Genomic DNA, 15,048 nt, shown 5'->3' with positions numbered 1-15,048 from the left:
TAAGACATGAAGGTCAGTCAATACAGAGCATTTCAAGAACTTTTAAAGTTTCTTCAAGTGCTGTTACAAAGACCATCAAGCGCTATGATGTAACTGGCTCTCATGACGACCACCATAGGAAAGGAAGACCCAGAGTTACAGTGGGGAGAACAAGTATTTGATACACTGCCGATTTTGCAGGTTTTCCTACTTACAAAGCATGTAGAGGTCTGTAATTTTTATCATAGGTACACTTCAACTGTGAGAGACGGAATCTAAAACAAAATTTCAGAAAATCACAATGTATGATTTTTCACAATGTATGACCAGAGAGCTGTGTAAGGACATCATGGATAAAATTGTAGACCTGCACAAGGCTGGGATGGGCTACAGGACAATAGGCAAGCAGCTTGGTGAGAAGCCAACAACTGTTGGCGCAATTATTAGAAAATGGAAGAAGATGACGGTCAATTAACCTCGGTCTGGGGCTCCATGCAAGATCTCACCTCGTGGGGCATCAAAGATCATGAGGAAGGTGAGGGATCAGCCCAGAACTACACGGCAGGACCTGGTCAATGACCTGAAGAGAGCTGGGACCACAGTCTCAAAGAAAACCATTAGTAACACACTATGCCGTCAAGATTAAAATCCTGCAGCGCACGCAAGGTCCCCCTGCTCAAGCCAGCGCAAGTCCAGGCCCGTCTGAAGTTTGCCAATGACCATCTGGATGATGAGACAAAAATATAGCTTTTTGGTCTAAAATCCACTTGCCGTGTTTGGAGGAAGAAGAAGGATAAGTACAACCCCAAAACACCATCCCAACCGTGAAGCATGGAGGTGGAAACATCATTCTTTGGGGATGCTTTTCTGCAAAGGGGACAGGAAGACTGCACCGTATTGAGGGGAGGATGGATGGGGCCATGTATCGCGAGATCTTGGCCAACAACCTTGTTCCCTCAGTAAGAGCATGGAAGATGGGTCTTGGCTGGGTCTTCCATCATGACAACGACCCGAAACACACAGCCAGGGCAACTAAGGAGTGGCTCCGTAAGAAGCATCTCAAGGTCCTGGAGTGGCCTAGCCAGTCTCCAGACCTGAACCCAATAGAAAATCTTTGGAGGGAGCTGAAAGTCCGTATTGCCCAAAGACAGCCCCAAAACCTGAAGGATCTGGAGAAGGTCTGTATGGAGGAGTGGGCCAAAATCCCTGTTGCAGTGTGTGCAAACCTGGTCAAGAACTACAGGAAATGTATGATCTCTGTAATTGCAAAGGTTTCTGTACCAAATATTAAGTTCTGCTTTTCTGATGTATCAAATACTTATGTCATGCAATAAAATGCAAATTAATTACTTAAAAATCATACAATGTGATTATCTGGATTTTTGTTTTAGATTCTGTCTCTCACAGTTGAAGTGTACCTATGATAAAAATTACAGACCTCTACATGCTTTGTAAGTAGGAAAACCTGCAAAATCGGCAATGTATCAAATACTTGTTCTCCCCACTGTACCTCTGCTGCAGAGGATACGTTCATTCGAGTTACCAGCCTCAGAAATGGCAGCCCAAATAAATGCTTCATAGAGTAACAGACATCTCAACATCAACTGTTCAGAGGAGACCGCGTGAATCAGGCCTTCATGGTTGAATTGCTGCAAAGGAAACACTACTAAAGGACACCAAAAAGAAGAAGAAACTTGCTTGGGCCAAGAAACATGCGCAATGGACATTATACCCGTGGAAATCTGTTTTTTGATCTGAAGAGTCCAAACATGAGATTTTTTATTCCAACCACCGTGTCTTTGTGAAACGCAGAATAGGTGAACGGATGATCGCTGCATGTGTGGTTTCCACCGTGCAGCATGGAGGAGGAGGTGTGATGTTGTGGGGGTGCTTCGCTGGTGCCACTGTCTGTTATTTATTTAAAATTCAATGCACACTTAACCAGCATGGCTACCACAGCATTCTGCAGCGATACGCCATCCCATCTGGTTTGTGCTTAGTGGGACTATCATTTGTTTTCAACAGGGCAATGATCCAGCACACCTCCAGGGTGGGTAAGGGCTATTCGACCAAGAAGGAGAGTGATGCATCAGATGATCTGGCCTCCACCATCACCCGACCTCAACCTAATTGAGATGGTTTGGGATGAGTTGGACCGCAGAGTGAAGGAAAAGCAGCCAACAAGTGCTCAGTATATCCTTCAAGACTGTTGGAAAAGCATTACAGGTTTAGCTAGTTGAGAGAATGCCACAAGTGTGGAAAGTTGCCAGCAAGGCAAAGGGTGGCTACTTGAAGAATCTGAAATATAAAATATATTTTGATGTGTTTAACACTTTTTTGGTTACTACATGATTCCATATGTGTTATTTCATAGTATTGATGTCTTCACTATTATTCTACATTTTAGAAAATAGTAAAAATAAAGAAAAACCTTGAATGAGTAGGTGGCTCCAAACTTTTGACAGTTACTGTATATGTTTTAAATAATGAACAGTGTATGTCACTGTCACTTACAATTGTCAAACCAGCACCACGTTTCAAAACTGTCAAAAAAGTCAGTTGGTTATGTGGTTGGTAGGGCTAGCTAACTAGCTAATAGCTGGCTAGCTGGATGTTTTGATTTGAAAGTGAGGTTGAGGATGAATGGAGAAGTCTGAAGTAAGAGCCAAGCAAGGACAACTGAGATGGCAGAGGACGAGTGCAGATGCTTGGGAGTACTACAAGCTACTTTGGACTATGGCCAACGTGCAGTGAGCTATTCGCCGCCTCAATGGCTGCCGGGGCATCACCCAGGTGAGTGCTGCTTGTTGGTGGTGGTTGAGAAGCAGTTGGCTAGCTACCAGCTACAGAGACATGCATCAGCATATATGAACTCTTTGACTCTAACAATATCAAGTTTGACGTTCATGTGAGTCATGCATTGAGGTCAAGGGGAAAGCTGAGTTACGTGCGGAATAAAGAATACAAATGCACGACATAAAAAGCAGTGTTTTCCTTTTCGATTGAAAATCACTTAAGATTTCAGGTCATCTTTTCTTCCCTAGAATTGCCGTCCCTCATCTGCTCAGTGCATTGAGGCTGCTCTGTGTGTCATTGAAATGGCATTGAGCTCAGCTGATTTCCTAATCTCATTTTCACCGTGCCTGGAAATAGTGTATTCATTGATATTTCAATACGAGAATATAACTTTACGTTAATTTCCCCATTGAAGAAGAAGACCGACTCGATTATTTTAACCTCAAGACATTTATTTACCTTCCCTTCCTACTGTTATTTGAATTTGGCACAAGTAGCTATGTGCTCTGTCCTAATTCTTGTGGAAAACTGTCTGGGGACAGAGAGCTAGAAAGAAAGAAAAGAACACGTCGAGGACACAGAGTGCCTTGGAGAAATCCAAAGATGTGAGGCAAAGAGGTCTGTCAGATATGAATGATGAAGGCCCTGACTTTGTAACTTATTCTGTGCTCCGCAATCTGTTTCGTCCTCCCTCCAACCCTCTCAGTCTGTGACCCCACCCCAAACTACACACGCACGTGATTGTGAGACCAGATGATGCTCGGTGGGCTAGTCATGGCGGGTCACTTACGGCATGGGTGGGCCAATACTCGGACTTCGTCCACCGCGATGAACCCTGGATGGCCCTGTATGGATATGGCCTCGAATATCACCTACCACAAAGGGAGAGAGAAAGAGAGATGTGGGGAGAGAAAAAGGAGAGAGTGAAAACACATTTTACACCATTTATGAGAAGAGCTCCTGCTTACAGCTAAGCCTGTGTGTGTGTTTGTGCATATATGAGAAAAGGATAAGAGAGAGCTAAACAGCAGCCTCCTTTCACAGGTACAGTAAGGTGTTTTACTCTTAACATGGGGTCCAAGGTTATGTAGCTTTTCTGATAATGGTCATTTTCTGATTATGACTTCAACTGTCCATCTAAACCTGGCGGATCCCTCCATTAGACCTGAAAGTCAAACTACAGCCCAGTCAAACCTACATTTCTATTCTCCCTCACAGGATAATGGCTCTTACTCACAGGCTGAGCATGTCTGACTTCACAACTAAATTACCAGACTTTTACAGATGTTGTAATATGCTCTGTCACTCAGCCTGCTACATTATACATCAACCCCCTTCCTTCTTCCTCTCCTCCACATGTTCAGATGTCACTGCCTCTGTCTCAGCGACTGTCAAACTGACCTGGCTGCCTTTGCCTCTTTCTCTGTCAGTCTGGCCTGGTTTCCTCTGCCTGGCTGCCATAGAAAAGCACCTTCTGACCCAGGAGGCCACAGGGTGAAGTGGGGTCATGAGCCCTGTAACCCGTGCAGTGCTCCTGTGACAGCTGGGATCCTTGTGGCACACAGTATGAGGAAGGAAGCGGCCCTCAATCAAAATGTCATAGGGCTTGTCCGCCAGGAAAGTAAGCACCGCCCTAGAATGCCAACGATGTCTGGTTGCTCACTCATTTCAATTCCTCCTTCAGTGTTCAGCACATTCTCTGCCCCTTTTTAGCATTCTCTGACATGAGTTATCCACTCCTGTATCTGCTCCTTTCAGTGTTCTCTGACATGAAGCGGTCAGGTCCTGTGCATTGTCAAGTGGTCGGCATTTAGCCAATTATCTTAAAATCTTAAGTGTTCTCTTTTGCCTTCTACTCTCTTCAGTCATTCTAAGTGTTTAGTGTGATGCCCCGGTGTCACCGCCTGGAACCTGCCTTCATTAAAATAATCAGTTGCATGGATAAAACGTTGCGGGAACATCTCTCTGTCTCCCCATGACATCGAGCAGCCGTACCTGGCTGGCAAGAACAAAGTTTGGGTCCGTAATCTTGACGCTTCTTCTTGAGATTCAGGGGAGGCTTTGAAGTGAATGTATGCAGGGCGGCAGACCAGCCTAATCCAAGGGTTTCTGCTTAGGCCGTTATTACCACCAGACAGACTGTTTTTTTGCCTAGTTCTTTTGTTTCAGTACATTGTGGTACACTGTGTGAATTGGGGTGGTACATGGTGTGAATTCTCAACTGCCCCAACTGCTTTAGAGGGAGGGAAACAACAGGGAGGCTTTGAACAGAGGACATGTGAGGGTTTTGATTTCTAGGACGTCAATGGCAATTTTCAGATAAAGAACAAATGTGTGAAATGCAGAGAGAAATTCCAAACATACACACAGGTTATTTGTGTATAACATCTTTACAGAAATAATGATGTTGTCATCTTATTAAAATGCCAAGACAGACACCTCTAAATGACCCATCATGCCTCAAATACCTTGTGGCGGGGGAGCGCACAAAAAAAAAAAAAGAGAACATTCCTTTTTGTAAAATTTGCCACATCTGTTGTGACATAAACACGTGTCTAATCAAACACAGTGGGGTTTTTAGTCGTTGTCATACAACCACAGTCAGATTTTTAAAGAAATACCGATCCTAATATTTAACAGAATAAATTAAAGTTAATGAACAGCATTTACTGTCACGCCTACTCCTGCGTCCTCCATTCGGCGCTCGACGTTGCCGATCCACTAATCACCGGTGCCAGGGAAACAACATTTCGCACACCTGGCAAACATCATTGCGCACACCTGCTCCCCATTGTTGAGCACACCTGGACTTCATCACCATCCTGGCCGGTGGTTCCTGGTCCCCCGCTGATGCCGTCCACCGATTCCGCCTCCCCTGGACTTCAAAGGAATCCTGACGTCGTGGGGGTCGGCTCCAGTACCTGGTGGACTGAGGTCCTGAGGAGCGGTCTTGGGTCCCGGTCGTGGACATCCTGGAACCCAACATCATCCGGGATTTCCATCTCCGCCATCTGGACCGGCCCGCTCCTCGCCCTCGGGGCCGTCCGACATATTTGTCGCCAAACCCACTGACTCCAGGTCATCTATAAGTCTTTGATAGGTAAAGCTCTCACTGATCACCAGAGCAACACCCACCCGTAGCACGCGCTCCAGAAGGTATATTTCACTGGTCATCCCCAAAGCCAACACCTACTTTGGCTGCCTTTCCTTCTAGTTCTCTGCTGCCAATGACTGGAACGAATTACAAAAATCACTGAAGTCGGAGACATATCTCCCTCACTAACTTCAAGCAACGGCTGTCAGCCCATCTGTAAAGCCCATCTGTAAATAGCCCATCTATCCAACCAACTACCTACCACATCCCCATATTTTTTCTGCTCGTTTGCACACCAGTATTTCTACTTGCACATTCTCATCAGCACATATCACTCCAGTGTTAATTGCTTATTTGTATTTACTTTGCCACTATGGCCTACTTCATTTGCACACGCTGTATACAAATGTTCTATTGTGTTATTGGCTGTAGGTTTGTTTATCCCATGTGCAACTCTGTTGTGTTTGTCGCACCGCTTTGCTTTATCTTGGCCAGGTTGCAGTTGTAAATGAGAACTTGTTCTCAACTGGCCTACCTGATTAAATAAATAAATAAATAAATAAATGATGGCATTCCGGGGGACATCATTTCTGACCATGGTCCCAAATTCATGATGATGGTGGGGAAAGCCTTGATGGAGAAGCTGGGGGCTACGGTCAGCCTCACATCCGGGTACCGGCAGTCTAACAGGCAGGTGGAAAGGACCAACCAGGAGCTGGGGAGGTTCCTAAGGAGTCAATGCCAGGACTGGCAGGGGGAGTGGACTCGGTTCTTTCCCTGGGCAGAAGTGACCCATCCTGGTGATCACGTCTGGCTCTCCATCAGGAACCTCCCGCTCAGCCTGTCCTACCAGAAGCTGAGTCCCTGGTTTGTGGGGCCCTTCATGGTCCTACGAGGGGGTCAATGAGGTGACCTATTGTTTAGAATTCCCCACCAACTACCAGATCTGACCCTCCTTTCATGTTTCCCTCCTCAGGCCGGCGGTTCCTGGTCCCCTGCTGATGCTGTCCCCGGACTCCGCCTCCCCTGGACATCGAAGGAATCCTGATGTCGTGGGGTTCGGCTCCAGTACCTGGTGGACTGAAGTCCTGAGGAGTGGTCTTGGGTCCCGGTGGTGGACATCCTGGACCCCAACATCATCCGGGATTTCCATCCATCGGGATTTCCATCCATTTCCATCTCCACCTTCTGGACCAGCCCGCTCCTCGCCCTCGGGCCGTCCTCCTGGCCATCTTATTAAAACGCTACGACGGACATCTTTAAATGACCCATCATGCCTCAAATACCTTGTACAATTAAAGATAACATTCCTTTGTGTAAACTTGGCCACATCAACCACCAGCCCTGGCAACCCACATTGCGCAAACTTGGCAACCATCATTGCGCACATCTACTCCCCATCGTTAAGTACACCTGGACTTCATCACCACCCTGATTACTCTCCCTTCATCTAGCCCTCAGTAGCTTCAGTCATCAGGCAGTATTGGTTTTGGTTCTGTTCAGTACGCATCCCCTGTTTTGTATTTTCTTCGTGTTTTTAATTATTAAACTCACCTTCTGCACTTGCTTCCTGACTCCCTGCGTATAGGTTACATTTACAGACTCTTCTCAGCTGCATTAATGAACAAACTGTCAACTATTTCAAGCAGGATCATGAAATATGAAAAGCAGAAAAGGTTATGTGTGCCTTAGCCAAAGAATGTGTTCCTTAGCCTAAGAACAAAGTAAATATTTAATTATAGCTAAGACAAAATGACCAAATATTCACATTAAAGTGAATATTTTAAATATTAGTCTTTCCACATCACCAAGGTCATTATGTAATATAATTATAGCGAGTACTCAAGAAACCGAATTCCATTAACAGAGAAATTCATACATTTACTGTGTTTCATTTACACAGAGAAAGAGATGGGGAGATAGAGGTTCAGCGAAGAGTGACGGGGCATGAATGGACATAAAGGGTTGTAATAGTGAGCGAGACGGGCTGAGAAATACAGTATATATCCAATGGACAAAAATAAACGCAACATGTAAAGTGTATGTTTCATGAGCTGAAATAAAAGATCCCAGAAAATGTTCCAATTACACAAAAAGCTTATTTCTCTCAAATGTTGTAGGACAATTTGTTTTGCATCCCTGTTATTGAGCATTTCTTCATTGCCAAGATAATCCACCTGACAGGTGTGGCATATGAAGAAGCTGATTAAACAGCATGATCCTTACACAGGTGCACCTTGTGCTAGGCACTGTTAGGTTCTAAATAACAGAGTAAGAAACTGACGGACACTATAAAAGCTCCAACCAAGTTTATTCACCCAAAGGATCGAACAGACAAATACATATTTTGTAGTATATATACCCCAATTTCGGTGGAGTCTCCTTCTCTCTGAACATTACATCTTTATTGCTAGGCAGGAAGTTAAGTGATGCGAGCAATAACCGGTTTCTTATCCCTTAACGTGACCTGACCTCAGCCCTCCATTCCTCACTAAACCACATCTCTCCACTCTTATCAGTGCCTGCACACGTGATTGCCTTTCCTTTACTCAATACATTCCAAGCTTAATTGCCTCCCCCATATACATTCCTCCTACAGATAACCATTCACTTCTGGTGTAGAAACCAGCCTATGGCACTCAATATTTCAATAGGATACCAGATAATTAACAGTATTTAAAGTATAAAGTCAGAACTCATCAGCACAATAAAAGAGCACTCTAAAATGTGCAGTTTTGTCACAACAAAATGCCACAGATGTCTCAAGTTGAGGAAGCGTCAAATTGGCATGCTGACTGCAGGAATGTCCACCAGAGAATTGAATGTTCATTTCTCTACTGTTGGAGGCCAATGTCGTTTAGAGAATTTGGCAGCATGTCCAACAGGCCTCACAACCGCAGACCAAGTATATGGCGCCGTGTGGGTGAGAAGTTTACTGATGTCAACGTTGTGAACAGAGTGCCTCATGGTGGCGGTGGGGTTATGGTAAGGGCAGGCATAAGCTACAGACTGCGAACACAATTGAATTTTATTGATGGCAATTTCAACGCACAACATTATCATGACAAGATCCTGAGACCCATATCTGTATTCCCAGTCATGTGAAATCCATATATTAGGGCCTAATGAATTTATTTCAAGTGACTGATTTCCTAATATGAACTGTAATTCAGTAAAATCAATGAAATGGTTGCATGTTGCGTTTATATTTTTGTTCAATATTTTATATAGATCCTTGATGAAAGTCTGCTCCAGAGCACTCAGAACCTGAGACTGGGGCGATGGTATGGTTCACCTTCCAACAGGTCAACAACCCTAAGCACACAGCCAAGACAACGCAGGAGTGGCTTAGGGACAAGTCTCTGAATGTCCTTGAGTGGCACTCAGGCCGGGCTTGAACCCGATCTAACATCTCTTGAGACGTGAGAATAGCTGTGTAGCGACGCTCCCCATCCAACCTTACAGAGTTTGAGAGGATCTGCAGAAAAGAATGGGAGAAACTCCACAAATACAGGTGTGTCAAGCTTGTAGCGTCATACCCAAGAAGACCCAACGCAGCATTCGCTGCCAAAGGTGCTTCAACAAAGTACTGAGTAAAGCGTCTGAATACTTATGTAAATGTGATATCAGTTTATTGCTTTTGTTTTTGCTTTGTCATTGTGTGGTATTATGTGTAGATTGATGAGAGGGGAAACTATTTAATACATTTTAGAATAAGGCTGTAACGTAACAAAATATGGAAAAAGTCAAGGGGTGCGAATGCACTGTATATAGAGAGAGATAGCAGAGAGAGAAAGAGAAAGAGAGAGTTGTGTGGATACCTAAAACTATTTTCCCTCAAAGGTTATTTAACATGGTAATTTGCAGTGAGCGATGATTTGTCAAGATAATTCTGTCTGAGGTGACTAAGCTCCCCACTCTGAGGTCCTTTTGGGGACACATTTCAGCGAGGACCATTTCAGCAAAATTGGATGAAAGTTGTGGTGCACCAAGTTTGCCTCTGTGTGAGGTAAAACCCCAGTAGATTAAAATTACCACATTGCTCATATTCCAGAGAGAGAACAAATTACTATCGCAATGTTTCGGTTTTAACCTCTAAAACCTGGGTTGCATCTCAAATGACACCCTTTTCCCTATTCAGTGCATTACTTTTAATCAGGGAGCATAGGACTCCGATCAAAAGTTGTGCACTGTAGAAGGAATACGGTGCTGTTGAGATTGGAGACTTGTTCATGAAGCAAAAAACTGTTTTAAAAAGGTTGGCAAATAGGCAGTAAAGAATGCTAGAGAATTAGATGAATAATTGTAATCAAATCAGAGCAATTAACGTGGTGATTCTCATCCGATTCAATTTCACCAATAACCCCATGGTGCGAGTAATCTAGTTACTGAAAAAATATTTGTATTGAAGTTTAAGCAATTTCTTAACTTTATTTTGCTAACTTTAGGAAGACTGCAGATAAACCAATTGGGTTCCATCTGAACATCGTCGGTGGTCGAACTGTATGACAGGCAATATTGACAGGCAATATTCATATAAAAATATCAATCAAAAAATTCCTATTTCCAACAATAGGCCTACCACACAGCATACTGGTTCTGAACAGTGGCTTGAGCATTGCTATAGTTGGTGTGATAGCGGTGTAGTGAACATATCAAACCTGTTGCATATGCACCAAATGGAACAAAACAGACAAACATGGGGGAATTATTTGGACTTGTCCAACAAGAAACTATTTTGTTTTCCTTGCAAACATTTAAAAAATGTTTTATGTTGTGTGCCTTAATGAAAACCACACAGATGTGGCAGTATGTGGTGACATTGAAGCTCTCCCCTCACCTGATAGGAGTTGGGCCAGAAGGTGCTGATTGCCAGCTCGGCCTTGACCCAGCCCTCGGTCACCGAGGCGGAGGCATTCCACACAGGGTTTCCCTGGGTGCCGCCGTTCACCTTGATGTAGACGTTGAGCACCCCGGGACTGGAGCCATCGCGGCTGGATAGAGAGTAGTGGAAGTCGATGCAGTGGGTGTCATTCTCCTTCAGGGTGGGCAGGAGCAGGTGGGCCTTCTGCCCCGACGCCCGTCCCGAGCCGTTCACCACCATGAAAGAACCTATCAGGGACGAGAAAGAACCTGTTACTGTTGTCTACCAGACACGGGTTCAATTAGTATTTGTTTACTTTCAAATACACTCAACAAAAATATCAACGCAACATACAACAATTTCTAAGATTTTGCTTCAGTCCCCAATGGCACCATATTCCATATAGTCACTACGTTTGACGAGAGCCCTATGTGCCCTGATAGAGAATAGGGTGTCATTTCAGACGCAGCCCAGGTTTTAGAGGCAAAACAAAAACATTGCGATAGTAATGAGCAATGGAATATGAGCAATGTGGTCATTTTCATCTACTGGCGTTTTACATCACACAGAGGCAAACTTTGTGCACCACAACTTTCATCCATTTGGCTGAAATGGCCCTAAATTAGTATATTTCAGTCCTCGACCATCGCTGAAATGGGTCCCCAAAAGGACCTTAGAGTGGGGAGCTTAGTCACCTCAGCAATAATTCTCTGGCAAATCGTCGCTCACTGCAAATTACCAGGTTAAATAAATCACTTTTGAGGAAAAATCATTTTAGGTACCCACACACCTCTCTCTCACTTACATAGTTCTCTCGCTCTCTCATACATTGAACAATTTCATTGATTCGACTGAATTACATTTCATATTAGGGAAATCAGTCAACAAATCACAACTGGGGAGGGGCACAGCCTTGAGTGGGCCTGGGAGGGCATAGGCCCACCCACATGGGATCCAGGCTCACCCACTGGAGCCAGGACCAGCCAATCAGAATGAGTTTTCCCCACAAAAAGGGCTTTATTACAGACCAAAATACTCCTTATTACAGACAGCACGCCCCCCCCCCCCCCCCCCCCCCCCCCCCCAGGAGATCCCGCAAGGTACATCAAATCAAATTTTATTGGTCACATACACATGGTTAGCAGATGTTATTGCGAGCGTAGTGAAATTCTTGTGCTTCTAGTTCCGACAGTGCAGCAATATCTAACAAGTAATCTAACAATTCCACAACAACCAAACACACAAATCTAAGTAGAGGGATGGAATAAGAATATGTACACATTAATATATGGATCAGTAATGACCGAGGGCATAGGCAAGAGCCAATAAATGGTATAAAATACAGTATAAACATACGGGATGAGTAATACAAGATATGTAAACATTATTAAAGTGGCATTAATAAGGTGACTACTGATCCATTTGTTAGAGTGGCCAATGAGTTCGAGTATGTATGTAGGCAGCAGCCTTTCTGTGTTAGTGATGGCTGTTTAACAGTCTGACGGCCTTGAGATTGAAAAACAGCTTCTGTCTCTCGGTCCCAGCTCTGATGCACCTGTACTGACCTCGCCTTCTGGATGGTAGCGGGGTGAACAGGCAGTGGCTCGGGTGATTTTTGTCCTTCCTGTAACATCGGGTGCTGTAGGTGTCCTGGAGGGCAGATAGTTTTCCCTCAGTGATGCGTTGTGCAGACCACACCACCCTCTGGAGAGGCCTGCGGTTGTGGGCAGTGCAGTTTCCATACCAGGCGGTAATACGGATAAAAGTTTGTGAGGGTTTTAGGCGACAAGCCATATTTCTTCAGCCTCCTGAGGTTGAAGAGGTGTTGTTGCACCTTCTTCACCACACCGTCTGTGTGGGTGGACCATTTCAGTTTGTTTGTGATGTGTACGCCAAGGAACTTTCCACCTTCTCCACTGCTGTCCCGTTGATGTGGATAGGGGGGTGCTCCCTCTTCTTTTTCCTGAAGTCCATGATCATCTCCTTTGTTTTGTTGACATTGAGTGAGAAGTTGTTTTCCTGACCCCACACTCCGAGTGCCCTCGCCTCCTACCTATAGGCTGTCTTGTCGTTGTTGGTGATCAAGCCTACTACTGTTGTGTTGTCTGCAAACATGGCCACGCAGTCGTGGGTGAACAGGGAGTACATGAGGGTGTGAGCATTGATCCTTGTGGGACCACAGTGTTGAGGATCAGTGAAGCGGATATGTTGTTTCCTACCTTCCCCACCTGCTGGCGGCCTGTCAGGAAGTCCAGGACCAAATTGAGCAGGGCGGGGCTGAGACCCAGGACCTCAAGCTTAATGATGAGATTTGAGGGTACTATGGTGTTGAATGCTGAGCTGTAGTCAATGAACAGGTATTCCTCTTGTCGAGATTGGTTAGGGAAGTGTGCAGTGTGATGAAGATTTCATCGTCTGCGGATCTATTGGGGCATTAAGTAAATTGAAGTGGGTCTAGGGTGACCGGTAAGGTGGAGGTGATATGATCCTTTAGTTCAGTTACCTTTGCATTCTTGTGTACAGGAACAATGGTGGCCATCTTGAAGCATGTGGGGACAGCAGACTGGGATAGGGAGAGATTGAATATGTCTGTAAACACTCCAGCCAGATGGTCTGCGCATGCGTCTGGGCCAGCAGCCTTGCGAGGGTTAACACGTTTAAATGTTTTACTCACGTCGGCCACGGAGGAGGAGTGCCCACAGTCCTTGGTAGCGGGCTACGTCGGTTGCACTGTATTGTCCTCAAAGCAGGCAAGTGAAGAGGCTGTTTTTTTTGTAGTCTGTGATTGCCTTTAAACCCTGGCACATACGTCTCGTGTCTGAGCTGTTGAATTGCGACTCCACTTTGTCTCTATACCTACATTTCGATTATTTGATTGCCTTGCAGAGGGAATAACTACACTGTTTATATTCAGCCATATTCCTGATCACCTTTCCATGGTTAAATGCGGTGGTTCGCGCTTTCAGTTTTGCGCAAATGATACCCTCTACCCACGGTTTGTGGTTAGGTTAGGTTTTAATAATCACAGTGGGAACAACATCTCCTATGCACGTCCTTATAAACTCACTCACAGAAAGAGCGTTTAAATCTATATTAGTTACTCTGAGGCTACCCGGAACATGTCCCCGTCAAAACAACCTTGAAGTGTGGATTCCGATTGGTCAGACCAGCGTTGAATAGTCTTTGTCACGGGTACATCCTGTTTGAGTTCCTGCCTATATGAGGGGAGAAGCAAAATGGAGTCGGGGTCAGATTTGCCGAAAGGGGGGCAGGGGAGGGCCTTGTACGCATTGCAGAAGTTAGAGTAGCAGTGATCCAGTGTTTTGCCAGCCCGGGTGTTACAATCAATATGCTGCTAGAATTTAGGTAGCCTTGTTCTCAAATTAGCTTTGTTAAAATCCCCAGCTACAATAAATGCATCCTCAATATATATGGTTTCCAGTTTGCATAAAGTCCATTAAAGTTCCTTGAGGGCCGTCGTGGTATCGGCTTGAGGGGGGATATACACGGCTGTGACAATAACTGACGAGAATTCTCTTGGTAGATAATATGGTCGGCATTTGATTGTGAAGAATTTTAGGTCAGGTGAACAAAAGGATTTGCATTCCTGTATGCTGTTACAATTACACCATGAGTCGTTAATCATGAAACATACACCCCCGCTCTTCTTCTTCTTCCAGGAGAGATGTTTATCACTGTTGGCGTGTCACACAAAGAATCATATCCCCAGCATATCCCCAGAGAGCCATGTTTCCGTGACACAGAGTATGTTACAATCCTTGCCCTAATTTAGTTTACCTTGTTATCTAGAGACTGGACATTAGCGAGTAATATACTCGGAAGCGGTGGGTGGTGTGCGCGCCTCCGAAGTCTGACCAGAAGCCCGCTCTGTCTACCTCTTTTGTGGCGACGTTGTTTTGGGTCAACCTCTGCAATCAGTTCGAATGCCTTGGGTGGTTCGAACAAAGGATCCGCTTAGGGAAAGTCGTATTCCTGGTCGTAGGTCTGGTGAGTTGACATCGCTCTGATATCCAATAGTTCTTCCCTGGCTGTATGTAATAACACTTAAGATTTTCTGGGCTAACAATGTTTGAAATAATATATAAAAAAGTCAAAATACTGCAATGTTTCCTCAGGACTAGAAGCGATATGGCCCTCTCTGTTGCCGCCATCTGGATAATGATCATGCTGTTTAAGCTTCTTGATATGACACACCTGTCAGGTGGGTGGATTATCTTGACAAAGGATACACTTCTCACTAACATGGATGTCAACAAATGTGTGCACAAATTTGGGAGAAATAATATTTTGTGCA

At 44.8% G+C, this 15,048-nt stretch overlaps 1 protein-coding gene across 7 annotated transcripts in view; it reads right to left on the bottom strand.

Annotated features, from left to right (window-relative positions):
• LOC109891034 (receptor-type tyrosine-protein phosphatase T) overlaps nt 1–15,048 on the bottom strand; it is a 400,507-nt gene that overhangs the window by 250,085 nt on the left and 135,374 nt on the right. For all 7 annotated transcript variants that reach the window (XM_031827335.1, XM_031827341.1, XM_031827357.1 and 4 more), the window contains exons 3-4: nt 10,710–10,981; nt 3,566–3,647 (exon numbers count right to left, since the gene is read on the bottom strand). In XM_031827335.1, the coding sequence (XP_031683195.1) occupies nt 3,566–3,647; nt 10,710–10,981 (354 nt within the window). The remainder of the gene's footprint in view (nt 1–3,565; nt 3,648–10,709; nt 10,982–15,048) is intronic.

Source organism: Oncorhynchus kisutch, linkage group LG1 (assembly GCF_002021735.2).
Source record: "Oncorhynchus kisutch isolate 150728-3 linkage group LG1, Okis_V2, whole genome shotgun sequence".
In the NCBI taxonomy this organism is placed as follows: Eukaryota; Metazoa; Chordata; class Actinopteri; order Salmoniformes; family Salmonidae; genus Oncorhynchus; species Oncorhynchus kisutch.
Note: the sequence above shows the minus strand (reverse complement) of the source record. Positions and strands in the feature narration are given on the sequence as shown.